Source organism: Pseudophryne corroboree, chromosome 6, assembly GCF_028390025.1.
Source record: "Pseudophryne corroboree isolate aPseCor3 chromosome 6, aPseCor3.hap2, whole genome shotgun sequence".
NCBI lineage: Eukaryota > Metazoa > Chordata > Amphibia > Anura > Myobatrachidae > Pseudophryne > Pseudophryne corroboree.
This window is the reverse complement of record NC_086449.1, coordinates 292,200,851-292,217,446: the sequence shown is the minus strand read 5'-3', so window position 1 is coordinate 292,217,446 and position 16,596 is coordinate 292,200,851. Positions and strand designations below refer to the sequence as shown.

At 45.9% G+C, this 16,596-nt stretch overlaps 1 protein-coding gene across 4 annotated transcripts in view; it reads left to right on the top strand.

The window, feature by feature from the left end:
• CCPG1 (cell cycle progression 1) overlaps positions 1-16,596 on the top strand; it is a 158,424-nt gene that overhangs the window by 39,110 nt on the left and 102,718 nt on the right. For all 4 annotated transcript variants that reach the window (XM_063926127.1, XM_063926128.1, XM_063926125.1 and 1 more), the window contains exon 5: positions 958-1,222. In XM_063926127.1, the coding sequence (XP_063782197.1) occupies positions 958-1,222 (265 nt within the window). The remainder of the gene's footprint in view (positions 1-957; positions 1,223-16,596) is intronic.

Below are 16,596 nucleotides of genomic sequence, written 5' to 3'. Positions count from 1 at the left end.
CCTATGTGCATCTCATCTGTGTGGCTGCACATTCTGGTTCTCCCACTTGTGGAAGTAGCAGTCATTGCATAGTTCCACCAGGGCTGTCTCTTACCCATCTGAGGACTGTCAACTTTCTGCATGCTCACAGCACTGCATAGCCTGCAATTCCACCTACACACCCAAGGGAAGTCCTCCGAACACATCCTACGTGTGGAGCGCCTTGTTTCCGCCCATTCAGTTGCCTGCGCATGACTATGAGTTACACAAAGACTGCAAAAGAGCATACACCGTGCTAAAGATTGCAAGATCTGATTGCAAAATGGACTTGTGTGCTACTGAATCTGCCTCTTAGGGGAGATTCAATTAGCCGTGGTAATTTAGCGTGGCTAATTGATTCCCTGGGGGCTATCCAAAATCACGATAAAGCCCCTTTTTTTTCGTGGAAATTTATCAGGCACAATTGAATTACCCCCTTGGACAGGTATCATATTAGCCGTGGTAAATTACCGCAGCTAATGGATCCCCTGGGGGCTGACCAGTTAGCTGTGACTGCAAGCACTTCCCGGGAATTATGTTCCTTGTGCCACAGAATCTCCAATAAGCAGCCCTTTAAGACCTGTTTTTCTGCAATAACACATGGGTCTGGGAACTTATCCCGGAACCCATGTTTTATTGCCCGAAAACGGGTCATTTACTGCACGGTAAAAATTAGCTATAATTGGATAACCCGATAATACAATTGGGCTAAAATGCCCGTTTTTGCCATGCCTTAAATCAGCGCTGGCAATAGGATACCGCCCTTCGTCTATAAATTTTGACATTCACACCTTGACAGTTTGCATTAGTATTTTTCTGGTTAGCCTTTAATAGTATTTATGGTATGTTATTTTTATTAAACAAACAAAGGGTTCTTTGACCCCTGTTCTCATGATTATATGATTGCTTCAAGTTTTTCTTTTACTGTCTTTGTTGCAGCTTTTGTCTTCCTTTAGCTCTTATACCAAACCAGAGAGCTCACTTGCACATGGAGCATGCCATGATGCAGACAGCATGCTGGGTGATGGAGGTCATTGTGAAGCTGTCAGTGATGACTCTGACATTGCTACCTTAGAGCCTCCTAAGATTGATGATATTGGGTCCTTGGAGGAGGAAGAGATTCCAGAAAATGCTGGTGGAAGCACAGAGATGAACATGAGCTTTTCTTCTAGTAGCCAGTACACATTCAGTCAACCAGAAACTGGTAAGAGTTTATAGTAGTGCGAGGTTAGTTGTTTTTATTAGGGATTAGTTAACATTAGGGAGCAGGTAGTCTGGTCACCCAGATATTCGCTCCAATTCAAAGTGAAGTGTCCCACTTGTCAGTGTCATGTAGTGGATGATGCAGACAAGCGCCATTTTAACCAAACTGGAAATGTATTGGTTGTCTGCCTTTACTTTGTACTTCGCATTACTATGAGCTTTGAAGGTAAATACTACCAGACTGAAAGCATACATTATATTGACTCTGCACTATAAGTGTTTGTGACCTATACAGGAACATAAAGTGACCAACATTCATTATTTATTCATTTTCATTCATTATTAATAGGGGTTTTTCACTCTTGGTCGATCCTATTGTGGATTGTATTTGTAGGCTAACTCTGCAAAGGGAACAGAATTGGTGTGAGAGTAGCACATAGAAATATTTGTGCCATCACTGAATAAGAACTGCCGCTACCTTTTAAATTTCTCCTGGAAACAATAGCTACTGTAGGCAATACATATACACATTACCTTCCCCATGATGCATAACAATCATACTTTGTACTATATTGTAATATGTTGCTGCGTTATGGTATATTTTGTGAAAGTTTTTGCGATATGCTTTGAGTTTCCATGGTAGTTCTCGTTTTCTTTTATGTCCTTAGTTTCTTGTGCTGTGCTCAAAGGGGTTTCTATGGAGCAGTGAGGAAGATACATGTAAGGGCATGGCTCAGTACGCAGCGATTGCCTGTCTGCTTTTGGGAATATGCTGGTGTGACATCATTATTATTATTATCATTATGTAGTCTCAAGCCACATATCTCACTAACACAGAAACCTTGCTGTCGCAGTTGTGCACTAAACTACTATTTAATTCATGTTAATAGTACAGGGCCAAATCATAGTAACTAACGTTACGTATCTGTTTGTTATGCGACAATATTGCATAACTTCCAAATAGGTGGAAGATGTATATTATATACTATTAAAAGATAAGTGGACTTTAATGTGCTTTTATAAGTGTAATTTACTTTCTTTGCTGAAAAACTTGGTTTGCATTTAATTAACAGCCTTTGTTTCAATTAAATTTTCTGCTTCTCTCTGGTTTATGTAAATGGAATTTTCTCTGACGTCCTAGTGGATGCTGGGACTCCGTAAGGACCATGGGGAATAGCGGCTCCGCAGGAGACAGGGCACAAAATAAAAGCTTAAGGATCAGGTGGTGTGCACTGGCTCCTCCCCCTATGACCCTCCTCCAAGCCTCAGTTAGATTTTTGTGCCCGGCCGAGAAGGGTGCAATCTAGGTGGCTCTCCTGAGCTGCTTAGAATAAAAGTTTAGTTTAGGTTTTTTTATTTTCAGTGAGTCCTGCTGGCAACAGGCTCACTGCATCGTGGGACTAAGGGGAGAAGAAACGGACTCACCTGAGTGCAGAGTGGATCGGGTTTCTTAGGCTACTGGACATTAGCTCCAGAGGGACGATCACAGGTTCAGCCTGGATGGGTCACCGGAGCCGCGCCGCCGTCCCCCTTACAGAGCCAGAAGAGACGAAGAGGTCCGGTGAAATCGGCGGCAGAAGACATCCTGTCTTCAGTCTAAGGTAGCGCACAGCACCGCAGCTGTGCGCCATTGCTCTCAGCACACTTCACACTCCGGTCACTGAGGGTGCAGGGCGCTGGGGGGGAGCGCCCTGAGACGCAATATAACAGTATATACCTTAGGTGGCAAAAAGAATACATCACATATATAGATCCTGAGCTATATGGATGTATTTTAATCCCCTGCCATTTTTACACAAAAAAGCGGGAGATAAGGACGTCGTGAAGGGGCGGAGCCTATCTCCTCAGCACACAAGCGCCATTTTCCCTCACAGCTCCGCTGGAAGGACGGCTCCCTGACTCTCCCCTGCAGTCCTGCTTCAGAATCAGGGTAAAAAAGAGAAGGGGGGGCATTTTTGGCAGCAAATAACGATAATAACAGCAGCTATAAGGGAATAACACTTATATAAGGTTATCCCTGTATATATATATAGCGCTGGGTGTGTGCTGGCAGACTCTCCCTCTGTCTCTCCAAAGGGCTAAGTGGGGTCCTGTCCTCTATCAGAGCATTCCCGGTGTGTGTGCTGTGTGTCGGTACGCGTGTGTCGACATGTATGAGGAGGAAAATGATGTGGAGGCGGAGCAGTTGCCTGTGTTGGTGATGTCACCCCCTAGGGAGTCGACACCTGACTGGATGATTGTATTTAAACAATTAAGTGATAATGTCAGCAATTTGCAAAAAACTGTTGACGACATGAGACAGCCGGCAAATCAATTAGTGCCTGTCCAGGCGTCTCAGACACCGTCAGGGGCGCTAAAACGCCCGTTACCTCAGTGGGTCGACACAGACCCTGACACAGATACTGAGTCTAGTGTCGACGGTGACGAGACAAACGTAATGTCCAGTAGGGCCACACGTTACATGATCACGGCAATGAAAGAGGCATTGAACCTTTCTCTGACGTCCTAGTGGATGCTGGGGACTCCGTCAGGACCATGGGGATATAGCGGCTCCGCAGGAGACAGGGCACAATAAGAAAAGCTTTAGGATCAGGTGGTGTGCACTGGCTCCTCCCCCTATGACCCTCCTCCAAGCCTCAGTTAGATTTTTGTGCCCGACGAGAAGGGTGCAATCTAGGTGGCTCTCCTGAGCTGCTTAGAATAAAAGTTTAAGTTAGTTTTTTTATTTTCAGTGAGTCCTGCTGGCAACAGGCTCACTGCTACGAGGGACTTAGGGGAGAGAAGAAAACTCACCTGCGTGCAGGATGGATTTGCTTCTTAGGCTACTGGACACCATTAGCTCCAGAGGGAGTCGGAACACAGGTCTCACCCTGGGGTTCGTCCCGGAGCCGTGCCGCCGACCCCCCTTACAGATGCCGAAGTTGAAGAGGTCCAGAGGTACAGAAACAGGCGGCAGAAGACTTTCAGTCTTCATAAGGTAGCGCACAGCACTGCAGCTGTGCGCCATTGTTGTCAGCACACTTCACCAACAGTCACCAACTGTCACTGAGGGTGCAGGGCGCTGGGGGGGGCGCCCTGGGCAGCAATGTATAATACCTTTTTATGGCTAAAATACATCACATATAGCCCTTGAGGCTATATGGATGTATTTAACCCCTGCCAGATCTCACAAACTCTGGGAGAAGAGCCCGCCGAAAAGGGGGCGGGGCCTATTCTCCTCAGCACACGGCGCCATTTTCCTGCTCAACTCTGCTGTGAGGAAGGCTCCCAGGCTCTCCCCTGCACTGCACTACAGAAACAGGGTTAAAACAGAGAGGGGGGGCACTTATTTGGCGATATGATTACATATATAAAAATGCTATAAGGGAAAACACTTGTATAAGGGGTTGTCCCTGTATAATTATAGCGTTTTTGGTGTGTGCTGGCAAACTCTCCCTCTGTCTCCCCAAAGGGCTAGTGGGGTCCTGTCCTCTGTCAGAGCATTCCCTGTGTGTGTGCTGTGTGTCGGTACGTGTGTGTCGACATGTAGGAGGACGATGTTGGTGAGGAGGCGGAGCAAATTGCCTGTATTGGTGATGTCACTCTCTAGGGAGTCGACACTGGAATGGATGGCTTATTTAGGAATTACGTGATAATGTCAACACGCTGCAAGGTCGGTTGACGACATGAGACGGCCGGCAAACAAATTAGTACCTGTCCAGGCGTCTCAGACACCGTCAGGGGCTTGTAAAGACGCCCATTTACCTCAGTCGGTCGACACAGACACAGACACGGACACTGACTCCAGTGTCGACGGTGAAGAAACAAACGTATTTTCCTTTAGGGCCACACGTTTCATGTTAAGGGCAATGAAGGAGGTGTTACATATTTCTGATACTACAAGTACCACAAATAAGGGTATTATGTAGGGTGTGAATAAACTACTTGTAGTTTTTCCTGAATCAGATAAATTAAATGAAGTGTGTGATGATACGTGGGTTTCCTCCGATAGAAAATTATTGGCGGTATACCCTTTCCCGCCAGAAGTTAGGGCGAGTTGGGAAACACACCTTAGGGTGAATAAGGCGCTCACACGCTTATAAAAACAAGTGGCGTTACCGTCTCCAGATACGGCAGCCCTCAAGGAGCCAGCTGATAGGAAGCTGAAAAATATCCTAAAAGTATATACACATATACTGGTGTTATACTACGACCAGCAATCGCCTCAGCCTGGATGTGCAGCGCTGAGGGGGCTTGGTCGGATTTCCTGACTGAAAATATTGATACCCTTGACAGGGACAAGATTTTATTGACTATAGAGCATTTTAAGGATGCATTTCTATATATGCGAGATGCGCAGAGGGATATTTGCATTCTGGCATCAAGAGTAAATGTGATGTCCATATCTGCCAGACGACAGTGGTCAGGTGATGCAGATTCCAGACGGCACATGGAAGTATTGCCGTATAAAGGGGCGGTCCATCGGACCTGGTGGCCATGGCAACAGCTGAAAAATCCACCTTTTGTTACCCCAAGTCACATCTCAGCAGAAAAGGACACAGTCTTTTCAGTCTCAGTCCTTTCGTCCCCATAAGGGCAGGCGGGCAAAAGGGCCAGTCATATCTGCCCAGGGGTAGAGGAAAGGGAAGAAGACTGCAGCAGGCAGCCCATTCCCAGGAACAGAAGCCCTCCACAGCTTCTGCCAAGTCCGCAGCATGACGCTGGGGCCGTACAAGCGGACTCAGGTGCGGTAGGGGGTCATCTCAAGAGTTTCAGCACGCAGTGGGCTCACTCACAAGTGGACTCCTGGATCCTACACGTAGTATCCCAGGTGTACATTGGAAATTCGAGACGTCTCCCCCTCACAAGTTCCTGAAGTCTGCTTTACCAACGTCTCCCTCCGACAGGGAGGCAGTATTGGGAACAATTCACAGGCTGTATTCCCAGCTGGTGATAATCAAAGTACCCCTTCTACAACAAGGGAAGGGGTATTATTCCACACTATATTGTGGTACTGAAGCCAGACGGCTAGGTGAGATCTGAAATATTTGAACACTTACATACAAGCGTTCAAATCAAGATGGAGTCACTCAGAGCAGTGATAGCGAACCAGGAAGAAGGGGACGATATGGTGTCACTGGATATCAGGGACGCTTACCTACATGTCCAAATTTGCCCTTCTCACCAAGGGTACCTCAGGTTCGTGGTACAGAACTGTCACTATCAGTTCAGACGCTGCCGTTTGGATTGTCCATGGCACCCCTGGTCTTTACCAAGGTAATGGCCGAAATGATGATTCTTCTTAAAAGAAATATGGACGCTTTCCTGATAAGGGCAAGGTCCAGAGAACAATTGGAGGTCGGAGTAGCACTATCTTAAGTAGTTCTACGACAGCACGAGTGGATTCTAAATATTCCAAAATCGCATTTTTTTCCGACGACACGTCTACTGTTCCTAGGGATGATTCTGGACACAGTCCAGAAAAGGATGTTTTCTCCCGGAGAAGAAAGCCAGGGAGTTATCCGAGCTAGTCAGGAACCTCCTAAAACCAGGAAAAGTATCAGTGCATCATTGCACAAGGATCCTGTGAAAAATGGTGGTTTCTTACAAAGCGATCCCATTCGGTAGATTTCACGCAAGAACCTTTACGTGGGATCTGCTGGAAAAATGGTCCGGATCGCATCTTCAGATGCATCAGCGGATAACCCTGTCTCCAAGGACAAGGGTGTTTCTTCTGCGGTGGCTGCAGAGTGCTCATCTATGAAAGGGCCGCAGATTCGGCATTCAGGACTGGGTCCTGGTGACCACGGATGCCAGCCTGAGTGGCTGGGGAGCAGTCACACAAGGAAAAAATTTCCAGAGAGTGTGATCGAGTCTGGAGACTTCTCTCCACATAAATATACTGGAGCTAAGGGCAATTTACAATGCTCTAAGCTTAGCAAGACCTCTGCTTCAAGGTCAGCCGGTATTGATCCAGTGGGACAACATCACGGCAGTCGCCCACGTAAACAGACAGGGCGGCACAAGAAGCAGGAGGGAAATGGCAGAAACTGCAAGGATTCTTCGCTGGGCGAAAAATCATGTGATAACACTCTCAGCAGTGTTCATTCCGGGAGTGGAAAACTGGGAAGCAGACTTCCTCAGCAGGCATGACCTCCACCCGGGAGAGTGGGGACTTCATCGGGAAGTCTTCCACATGATTGTAAACCGTTGTGAAAAACCAAAGGTGGACATGATGGCGTCCCGCCTGAACAAAAAACTAGATATTGCGCCAGGTCAAGGGACCCTCAGGCAATAGCGGTGGACGCTCTGGTAACACTGTGGATGTACCAGTCAGAGTATGTGTTCCCTCCTATGCCTCTCATACAAAAAGTACTGAGAATCATAAGAGGGAGATGAGTAAGAATGATACTCGTGGTTCCGGATTGGCCAAGAAGGACTTGGTACCCGAAACTTCAAGAGATGTTCACGGAAGACCCGTGGCCTCTACCTTTAAGAAAGGACCTGCTCCAGCAGGGGCCTTGTCTGTTCCAAGACTTACCGCGGCCGCGTTTGACGGCATGGCGGTTGAACGCCGGATCCTGAAAGGGCATTCCAGATGAAGTCATCCCTACCCTGGTCGAAGACAGGAAGGATGTAACCGCAAAACATTTTCACCGCATTGGCGAAGATATGTTGCGTGGTGTGAGGCCAAGAAGGCCCCTACAGAGGAATTCCAACTGGGTCGTTTCCTACATTTCCTGAAAACAGGACTGTCTATGGGCCTAAAATTAGGGTCCATTAAGGTTCAAATTTCGGCCCTGTCGAATTTCTTCCAGAAAGAACTGGCTTTAGTGCCTGACGTTCAGATGTTTGTAAAAGGGGTACTGCATATACAGCCTCCTTTTGTGCCCCAGTGGCACCTTGGGATCTCAATGTTGTTTTGAGTTTCCTAAAGTCACATTGGTTTGAACCACTCACCACTGTGGACTTAAAATATCTCACATGGAAGGTGACGATGCTATTAGCCCTGGCTTCAGCCATGCGTGTGTCAGAATTGGCGGCTTTATCATATATAAAGCCCTTACTTAATTTTTCATTCTGACAGGGCAGAATTGAGGACTCGTCCTCAATTTCTCCTTAAGGTGTTTTCTGTTTTTCACATGAACCAACCTATTGTGGTACCTGCGGGTACTAGGGACTTGGAGGACTCCAAGTTACTTGACGTTGTCAGGGCCCTGAAAAATATGTTTCCAGGAAGGCTGGAGTCAGAAAATCTGACTCGCTGTTTAGCCTGTATGCACCCAACAAGATGGGTGCTCCTGCTTCTAAGCAGACGATTGCTCGCTGGATTTGTAATACAATTCAGTTTACACATTCTGTGGCAGGCCTGCCACAGCCAAAATCGGTAAAAGCCCATTCCAAAAGGAAGGGGGCTCATCTTGGGCGACTGCCCGAGGGGTCTCGGCTTTACAACTTTGCCGAGCAGTTACTTGGTCAGGGGAAAACACGTTTGCTAAATTCTACAAATTTGATACCCTGGCTGAGGAGGACATGGAGTTCTCTCATTCGGTGCTGCAGGGTCATCCGCACTCTCCCGCCCGTTTGGGAGCTTTGGTATAATCCCCATGGTCCTGACGGAGTCCCCAGCATCCACTAGGACGTCAGAGAAAATAAGATTTTACTTACCGATAAATCTATTTCTCGTAGTCCGTAGTGGATGCTGGGCGCCCATCCCAAGTGCGGATTGTCTGCAATACTTGTACATAGTTATTGTTACAAAAATCGGGTTATTCTTGTTGTGAGCCATCTTTTCAGAGGCTCCTTCGTTGTTATCATACTGTTAACTGGGTTCAGATCACAGGTTGTACGGTGTGATTGGTGTGGCTGGTATGAGTCTTACCCGGGATTCAATATCCTTCCTTATTATGCACGCTCGTCCGGGCACAGTATCCTAACTGAGGCTTGGAGGAGGGTCATAGGGGGAGGAGCCAGTGCACACCACCTGATCCTAAAGCTTTTATTATTGTGCCCTGTCTCCTGCGGAGCCGCTATATCCCCATGGTCCTGACGGAGTCCCCAGCATCCACTACGGACTACGAGAAATAGATTTATCGGTAAGTAAAATCTTATTTTCTGACACTACAAGTACCACAAAGAAGGGTATTATGTGGGGTGAGAAAAAACTACCAATAGTTTTTCCTGAGTCAGAGGAAATAAATGAGGTGTGTGAAAAAGCGTGGGTTTCCCCCGATAAAAAACAGCTAATTTCTAAAAAATTATTAGCATTATATCCCTTCCCGCCAGAGGTTAGGGCGCGTTGGGAAACACCCCCTAGGGTAGATAAGGCGCTCACACGTTTATCTAAACAAGTAGCGTTACCGTCTCCTGATACGGCCACCCTCAAAGAACCAGCTGATAGAAGGCTGGAAAATATCCTAAAAAGTATATACACACATACTGGTGTTATACTGCGACCAGCAATCGCCTCAGCCTGGATGTGCAGTGCTGGAGTCGCATGGTCGGATTCCCTGACTGAGAATATTGATACCCTGGATAGGGACAATATTTTGTTAACTATAGAACATTTAAAGGATGCATTACTATATATGCGTGATGCACAGAGGGATATTTGCACCCTGGCATCAAGAGTAAGTGCTATGTCCATCTCTGCCAGAAGAGCGTTATGGACGCGACAGTGGTCAGGGGATGCGGATTCCAAACGGCACATGGAAGTATTGCCGTATAAAGGGGAGGAGTTATTTGGGGCTGGTCTATCGGACCTGGTGGCCACGGCAACGGCTGGAAAATCCACCTTTTTACCCCAGGTCACTCCACATCAGCAGAAAAAGACACCGTCTTTTCAAACTCAGTCCTTTCGTTCCCATAAGTACAAGCGAGCAAAAGGCCACTCTTTTCTGCCCCGGGGCAGAGGAAGAGGAAAAAGACTGCACCATGCAGCCGCTTCACAGGAGCAGAAGCCCTCCCCTGCTTCTGCCAAGTCTTCAGCATGACGCTGGGGCTTTACAAGCAGACTCAGATATGGTGGGGGCCCGTCTCAAGAATTTCAACGCGCAGTGGGCTCACTCGCAAGTGGATCCCTGGATTCTACAGGTAGTATCGCAAGGGTACAAACTGGAATTCGAGGCGTTTCCCCCTCGTCGGTTCCTGAAGTCTGCTTTACCAAAGTCTCCCTCCGACAGGGAGGCAGTTTTGGAAGCCATTCACAAGCTGTATTCCCAGCAGGTGATAATCAAGGTACCCCTCCTGCAACAAGGAAAGGGGTATTATTCCACGCTGTTTGTGGTACCGAAGCCGGACGGCTCGGTGAGACCAATTTTAAATCTGAAATCCTTGAACACTTACATAAAAAGGTTCAAATTCAAGATGGAGTCACTCAGAGCAGTGATAGCGAACCTGGAAGAAGGGGACTATATGGTGTCTCTGGACATCAAAGATGCTTATCTCCACGTCCCAATATACCCTTCTCACCAAGGGTACCTCAGGTTTGTAGTACAAAACTGTCATTATCAGTTTCAGACGCTGCCGTTTGGATTGTCCACGGCACCTCGGGTCTTTACCAAGGTAATGGCCGAAATGATGATTCTTCTACGAAGAAAAGGCATTTTAATTATCCCTTACTTGGACGATCTCCTGATAAGGGCAAGATCCAGGGAACAGTTAGAAGTCGGAGTAGCACTATCTCAGGTAGTGTTACGTCAGCACGGGTGGATTCTAAATATTCCAAAATCGCAGCTGATTCCAACGACACGTCTACTGTTCCTAGGAATGATTCTGGACACAGTCCAGAAGAAGGTGTTTCTCCCGGAGGAGAAGGCATGGGAGTTATCCGAGCTAGTCAGGAACCTCCTAAAACCAGGCCAGGTCTCAGTGCATCAGTGCACGAGGGTCCTGGGAAAAATGGTGGCTTCTTACGAAGCGATTCCATTCGGAAGATTCCATGCAAGAACATTTCAGTGGGATCTACTGGACAAATGGTCCGGATCGCATTTGCAGATGCATCAGCGGATAACCCTGTCGCCAAGGACAAGGGTGTCTCTCCTGTGGTGGCTGCAGAGTGCTCATCTACTAGAGGGCCGCAGATTTGGCATTCAGGATTGGATCCTGGTAACCACGGATGCCAGCCTGAGAGGCTGGGGAGCAGTCACACAGGGAAGGAATTTCCAGGGCTTGTGGTCAAGCATGGAAACATCTCTTCATATAAACATTCTGGAACTAAGGGCCATTTACAATGCCCTAAGTCAAGCAAAACCTCTGCTTCAGGGTCAGGCGGTGTTGATCCAATCGGACAACATCACGTCAGTCGCCCACGTAAACAGACAGGGCGGCACGAGAAGCAGGAGGGCAATGGCAGAAGCTGCAAGGATTCTTCGCTGGGCGGAAAATCATGTGATAGCACTGTCAGCAGTGTTCATTCCGGGAGTGGACAACTGGGAAGCAGACTTCCTCAGCAGACACGACCTTCACCCGGGAGAGTGGGGACTTCACCCAGAAGTCTTCCACCTGATTGTAAACCGTTGGGAAAAACCAAAGGTGGACATGATGGCGTCACGTCTAAACAAAAAACTGGACAGATATTGCGCCAGGTCAAGGGACCCTCAGGCAATAGCAGTGGACGCTCTGGTAACGCCGTGGGTGTACCAGTCAGTGTATGTGTTCCCTCCTCTGCCTCTCATACCAAAAGTACTGAGAATCATAAGAAGGAGAGGAGTAAGAACTATACTCGTGGTCCCGGATTGGCCAAGAAGGACTTGGTACCCGGAACTTCAAGAGATGCTCACGGACGAACCGTGGCCTCTACCTCTAAGACAGGACCTGCTACTGCAGGGGCCTTGTCTGTTTCAAGACTTACCGCGGCTGCGTTTGACGGCATGGCGGTTGAACGCCGGATCCTGAGGGAAAAAGGCATTCCAGAAGAAGTCATTCCTACTCTGGTCAAAGCCAGGAAGGACGTAACCGCAAAACATTATCACCGCATTTGGCGTAAATATGTTGCGTGGTGTGAGGCCAAGAGGGCCCCTACAAAGGAATTTCAACTGGGTCGTTTCCTTCATTTCCTGCAAACAGGACTGTCTATGGGCCTAAAATTAGGGTCCATTAAGGTTGAAATTTCGGCCCTGTCGATTTTCTTCCAAAAAGAACTGGCTTCAGTACCTGAAGTTCAGACATTTGTAAAAGGGGTGCTGCACATACAGCCTCCTTTTGTGCCTCCAGTGGCACCTTGGGATCTCAATGTGGTGTTGAGTTTTCTAAAGTCACATTGGTTTGAACCACTTTCCACTGTGGACTTAAAATATCTCACATGGAAGGTGTCGATGCTGTTAGCCTTGGCTTCAGCCAGGCGTGTGTCAGAATTGGCGGCTTTATCATATAAAAGCCCTTACTTAATTTTTCATTCTGACAGGGCGGAATTGAGGACTCGTCCTCAATTTCTACCTAAGGTGGTTTCTGCATTTCACATGAACCAACCTATTGTGGTACCTGCGGCTACCAGGGACTTAGAGGACTCTAAGTTGCTTGACGTTGTCAGGGCCTTGAAAATATATGTTTCCAGGACGGCTGGAGTCAGAAAATCTGACTCGCTGTTTATCCTGTATGCACCCAACAAACTGGGTGCTCCTGCTTCTAAGCAGACGATTGCTCGTTGGATTTGTAGTACAATTCAGCTTGCACATTCTGTGGCAGGATTGCCACAGCCAAAATCAGTAAAAGCCCATTCCACAAGGAAAGTGGGCTCATCTTGGGCGGCTGCCCGAGGGGTCTCGGCTTTACAACTTTGCCGAGCAGCTACATGGTCAGGGGCAAACACGTTTGCTAAATTCTACAAATTTGATACCCTGGCTGAGGAGGACCTGGAGTTCTCTCATTCGGTGCTGCAGAGTCATCCGCACTCTCCCGCCCGTTTGGGAGCTTTGGTATAATCCCCATGGTCCTTACGGAGTCCCAGCATCCACTAGGACGTCAGAGAAAATAAGATTTTACTTACCGATAAATCTATTTCTCATAGTCCGTAGTGGATGCTGGGCGCCCATCCCTAGTGCGGATTGTCTGCAATACTTGTATATAGTTATTGTTACAAAAATTCGGGTTATTATTGTTGTGAGCCATCTTTTCAGAGGCTCCCTTGCGTTTATCATACTGTTAACTGGGTTCAGATCACAAGTTGTACGGTGTGATTGGTGTGGCTGGTATGAGTCTTACCCGGGATTCAAGATCTTTCCTTATTATGTACGCTCGTCCGGGCACAGTATCCTAACTGAGGCTTGGAGGAGGGTCATAGGGGGAGGAGCCAGTGCACACCACCTGATCCTTAAGCTTTTATTTTGTGCCCTGTCTCCTGCGGAGCCGCTATTCCCCATGGTCCTTACGGAGTCCCAGCATCCACTACGGACTATGAGAAATAGATTTATCGGTAAGTAAAATCTTATTTTTTTTCTTTAGTACAACACTGAATATGATCATGTTGGTATATTTATTTAAATGAAATACCATGAGTTTCAACAGTGTTTAATATTTATTAAATAGATGTTCTTGTAACTAACATTACACACATGTAACTAACGTTATATAGAGCAAATATAGTACAGGAAAATGTGTTGTCTTTATAGTATAATAAGAATAAACTCAATTAGAGAAGTAATGTTTCTGACACATTTTTTAAATGTTAGGACTACATGCCGTGAATAATTAAAAAAACCTATGTATTTAACTTTTTTTTCTATATATTAATTTGTTAAATGAGGTAAATTACAACTTTTCCCTTTACAATACCAATAGTCGTACATAAGATTGTTTGTATAAATAGTTAATGTACCATGAATTTCCAGTTATGTTTATGCTTAATATTTATCAAAATAGTCATGTTTTTAGAACTTATATCACAAAATATAACTTTTACACAAAGAATATACATTATATTGTGTGCAATATAACAATAAACCTTTAACAAAACTCAATATTACATGGCAAATCAGAGAAGTAATATTTGCCACGCAATTTCCTTGACTCTACCAAAGCACACAGCACTAAATCTGTTCTTATGATGTCTAGTGTTCACGCTAGGCTGTTTTAGCAGGGTGCCGCGCCCTGCCATATATTTTAAGGACAAAATCCGCCCTGTCCTTTCTGCGGCGCCCTGCTAAAACAGCCGCCCACTTCCTACCCTCCCAGCATGTAAAGATGCCGTGAGCATGCGCATGGCATCCATTCACGCTGTGGGGGAAGCCCAGCACGCACGCCCCCTGTAATTAACGTCTGTGGGCCGCACCGCCCACTTAATTGAAGTTTCATGGCCATGCCCCCTGATTTTCATGGACACGCCCCCTTTTTGGACGCGGCGCGCGCGCACACATGTCCTCCCATCTGTTTGGTGCCCTGCCCTCTACATTTTCTAGAGGGAACACTAATGTCAATGTCCTCTTTCTCAGGAAAAACATAATACTGTAAAATCAGACCACCTTTACTCTTCAAGTATTGTACTGTAAGAGAGTTGTCATTACTGATACTGTTTCCAATGTAATGTTTGTGATCCCTTTTTAACTGTAGGGTACTACACTACTACAAAAGAGTTCACAGATGAAACTTTGACCTGAGATTCAACTTCTTGGGTATTTATTGGGCGTGTTTGTACCAATGGTGGTAACATATCATGCATTATACAATAATTGGTCCAACACCCCTGCCAAACAAAAAATTGCGTACAATTTTTGTGTCGACTATTGTTCTGTCAACCATTTCTGTGTCGACCATTGTCGCATTGAATTTTTCACCCTGTTGACCCTTAATGTTCTAAAAATATGTAATGATCTGAAGCAGTTTAGTTACTTTTTAATCCAGGGGGTCCCATGTCCTGAACTTGAACCCAAAATATTATCCTACTATAAAATTGTCAAGACGTACTGTGTGATGACGCACTCCTTATAAGTAGAGATGTGCGGGTTCGGTTTTACTCGGATTTACTCGAGTCTCAAAACGGCATCTTATTGGCTCATGGATGTCATGCGTTTTGGATAGCCAATAAGAAAAATCTGAAAAACTTGAGTAAATCCGAGTAAAACCGATCCCGCACATCTCTACTTATAAGCCCCTCTCCCCTCCACTAACATTCACTGACACTGCAGCATGGACCCTAGCACACAGACTGCCGCAGAGCAGTGTCATCCTCGAAGCCAATTAGTGGGAAACGCAGGCAGCTCGCACACAGCGCAATACCGTATACATACAGCATGGGGTATATCTGTTAAATGAAACAAGAGCGTATGTTTCATGTATGAGGTTCTCCGTCTATTACTTGCTGTTTTTGCAAACAAAAAAATATAAAAGTACAAAAAAAAGTCCAAAGGGGTCCCAATCCCTTGCCCTTAAAGATTCTATATCCTACTAATGCTTCCACATTTTGTATATTTAAAAATGTCAGAATTTCATAATTAAAAATGTTAATTAACTACAATTTTCTAGAGCCCGTTGTACTTTCACACTCGATTTGCTTTACTCCTAGTAGGTTTCTTAAAGAGGACAAAGTATTAGATAATAACATGTATTTAGCATATTATATTGACTTGAATACACATGTAACATTAGTTACCATTTATAAGATAAGCTGCTTTATTTAATGGCCATCAGTGGACATTGAAGTATTGGTTATCCTCATAAACCTTATGGTATCTAAAAATTACACATCTTACAAAGTCAGCCGCAGTGCGTGTGCGTAACTCTTCACCTTGCGGCTGCGGCCCATAAGTGATTTATAGCGGGGAGCGTTGTTGCAGCATTTTGTGGGTGCGGTCTGGTCAACGCAGGTGTGTTCGAACTATTTTCAAAACTGCTGCATGAAGCCACACGCAGCCGCTCCGATTAAAAAAAGGCGGCGGACCGCCCTCTAGCACAGCCAGGGGTTACCCTTAAATCGCTGCGTCCACTTTTGTAGCGATTATTGTGTGTGTGTGTGTGTGTGTGTGTGTGTGTGTGTTCCTGCATCACAGATAGGTGAGTGAGTTGCATGTTAGTGGTGTACAAATTTTGGCTTTGTAAGCATTATACGAACACCACAATAGTTCACAAATGTACATAACTCTAAAATCCCCATCACAGAAAATGTAGGACTTGAATCTGTTCAGATATTAATAAAAATATTAGTGTTTAATTTTTTAATAATGAGAGCAAATTTATTTTATTACAGGTTGATTTTGAATTTTAGATAAGGGATACTCAACTTGTATTAGCAGTTGCACTTCGTGATGCCTGTGTATTTCATGATTCTACTTCAGTCATGTCTACTGTGAAGCATTATTGTCATAGTAAAGGGCATTCCACTCTCTTGTACACTGACACTTCCCTCCGTCACTCACTGCAGTAGAGGACACAGTGTCCGGCTTAATCAGTCACCACACTACAGTG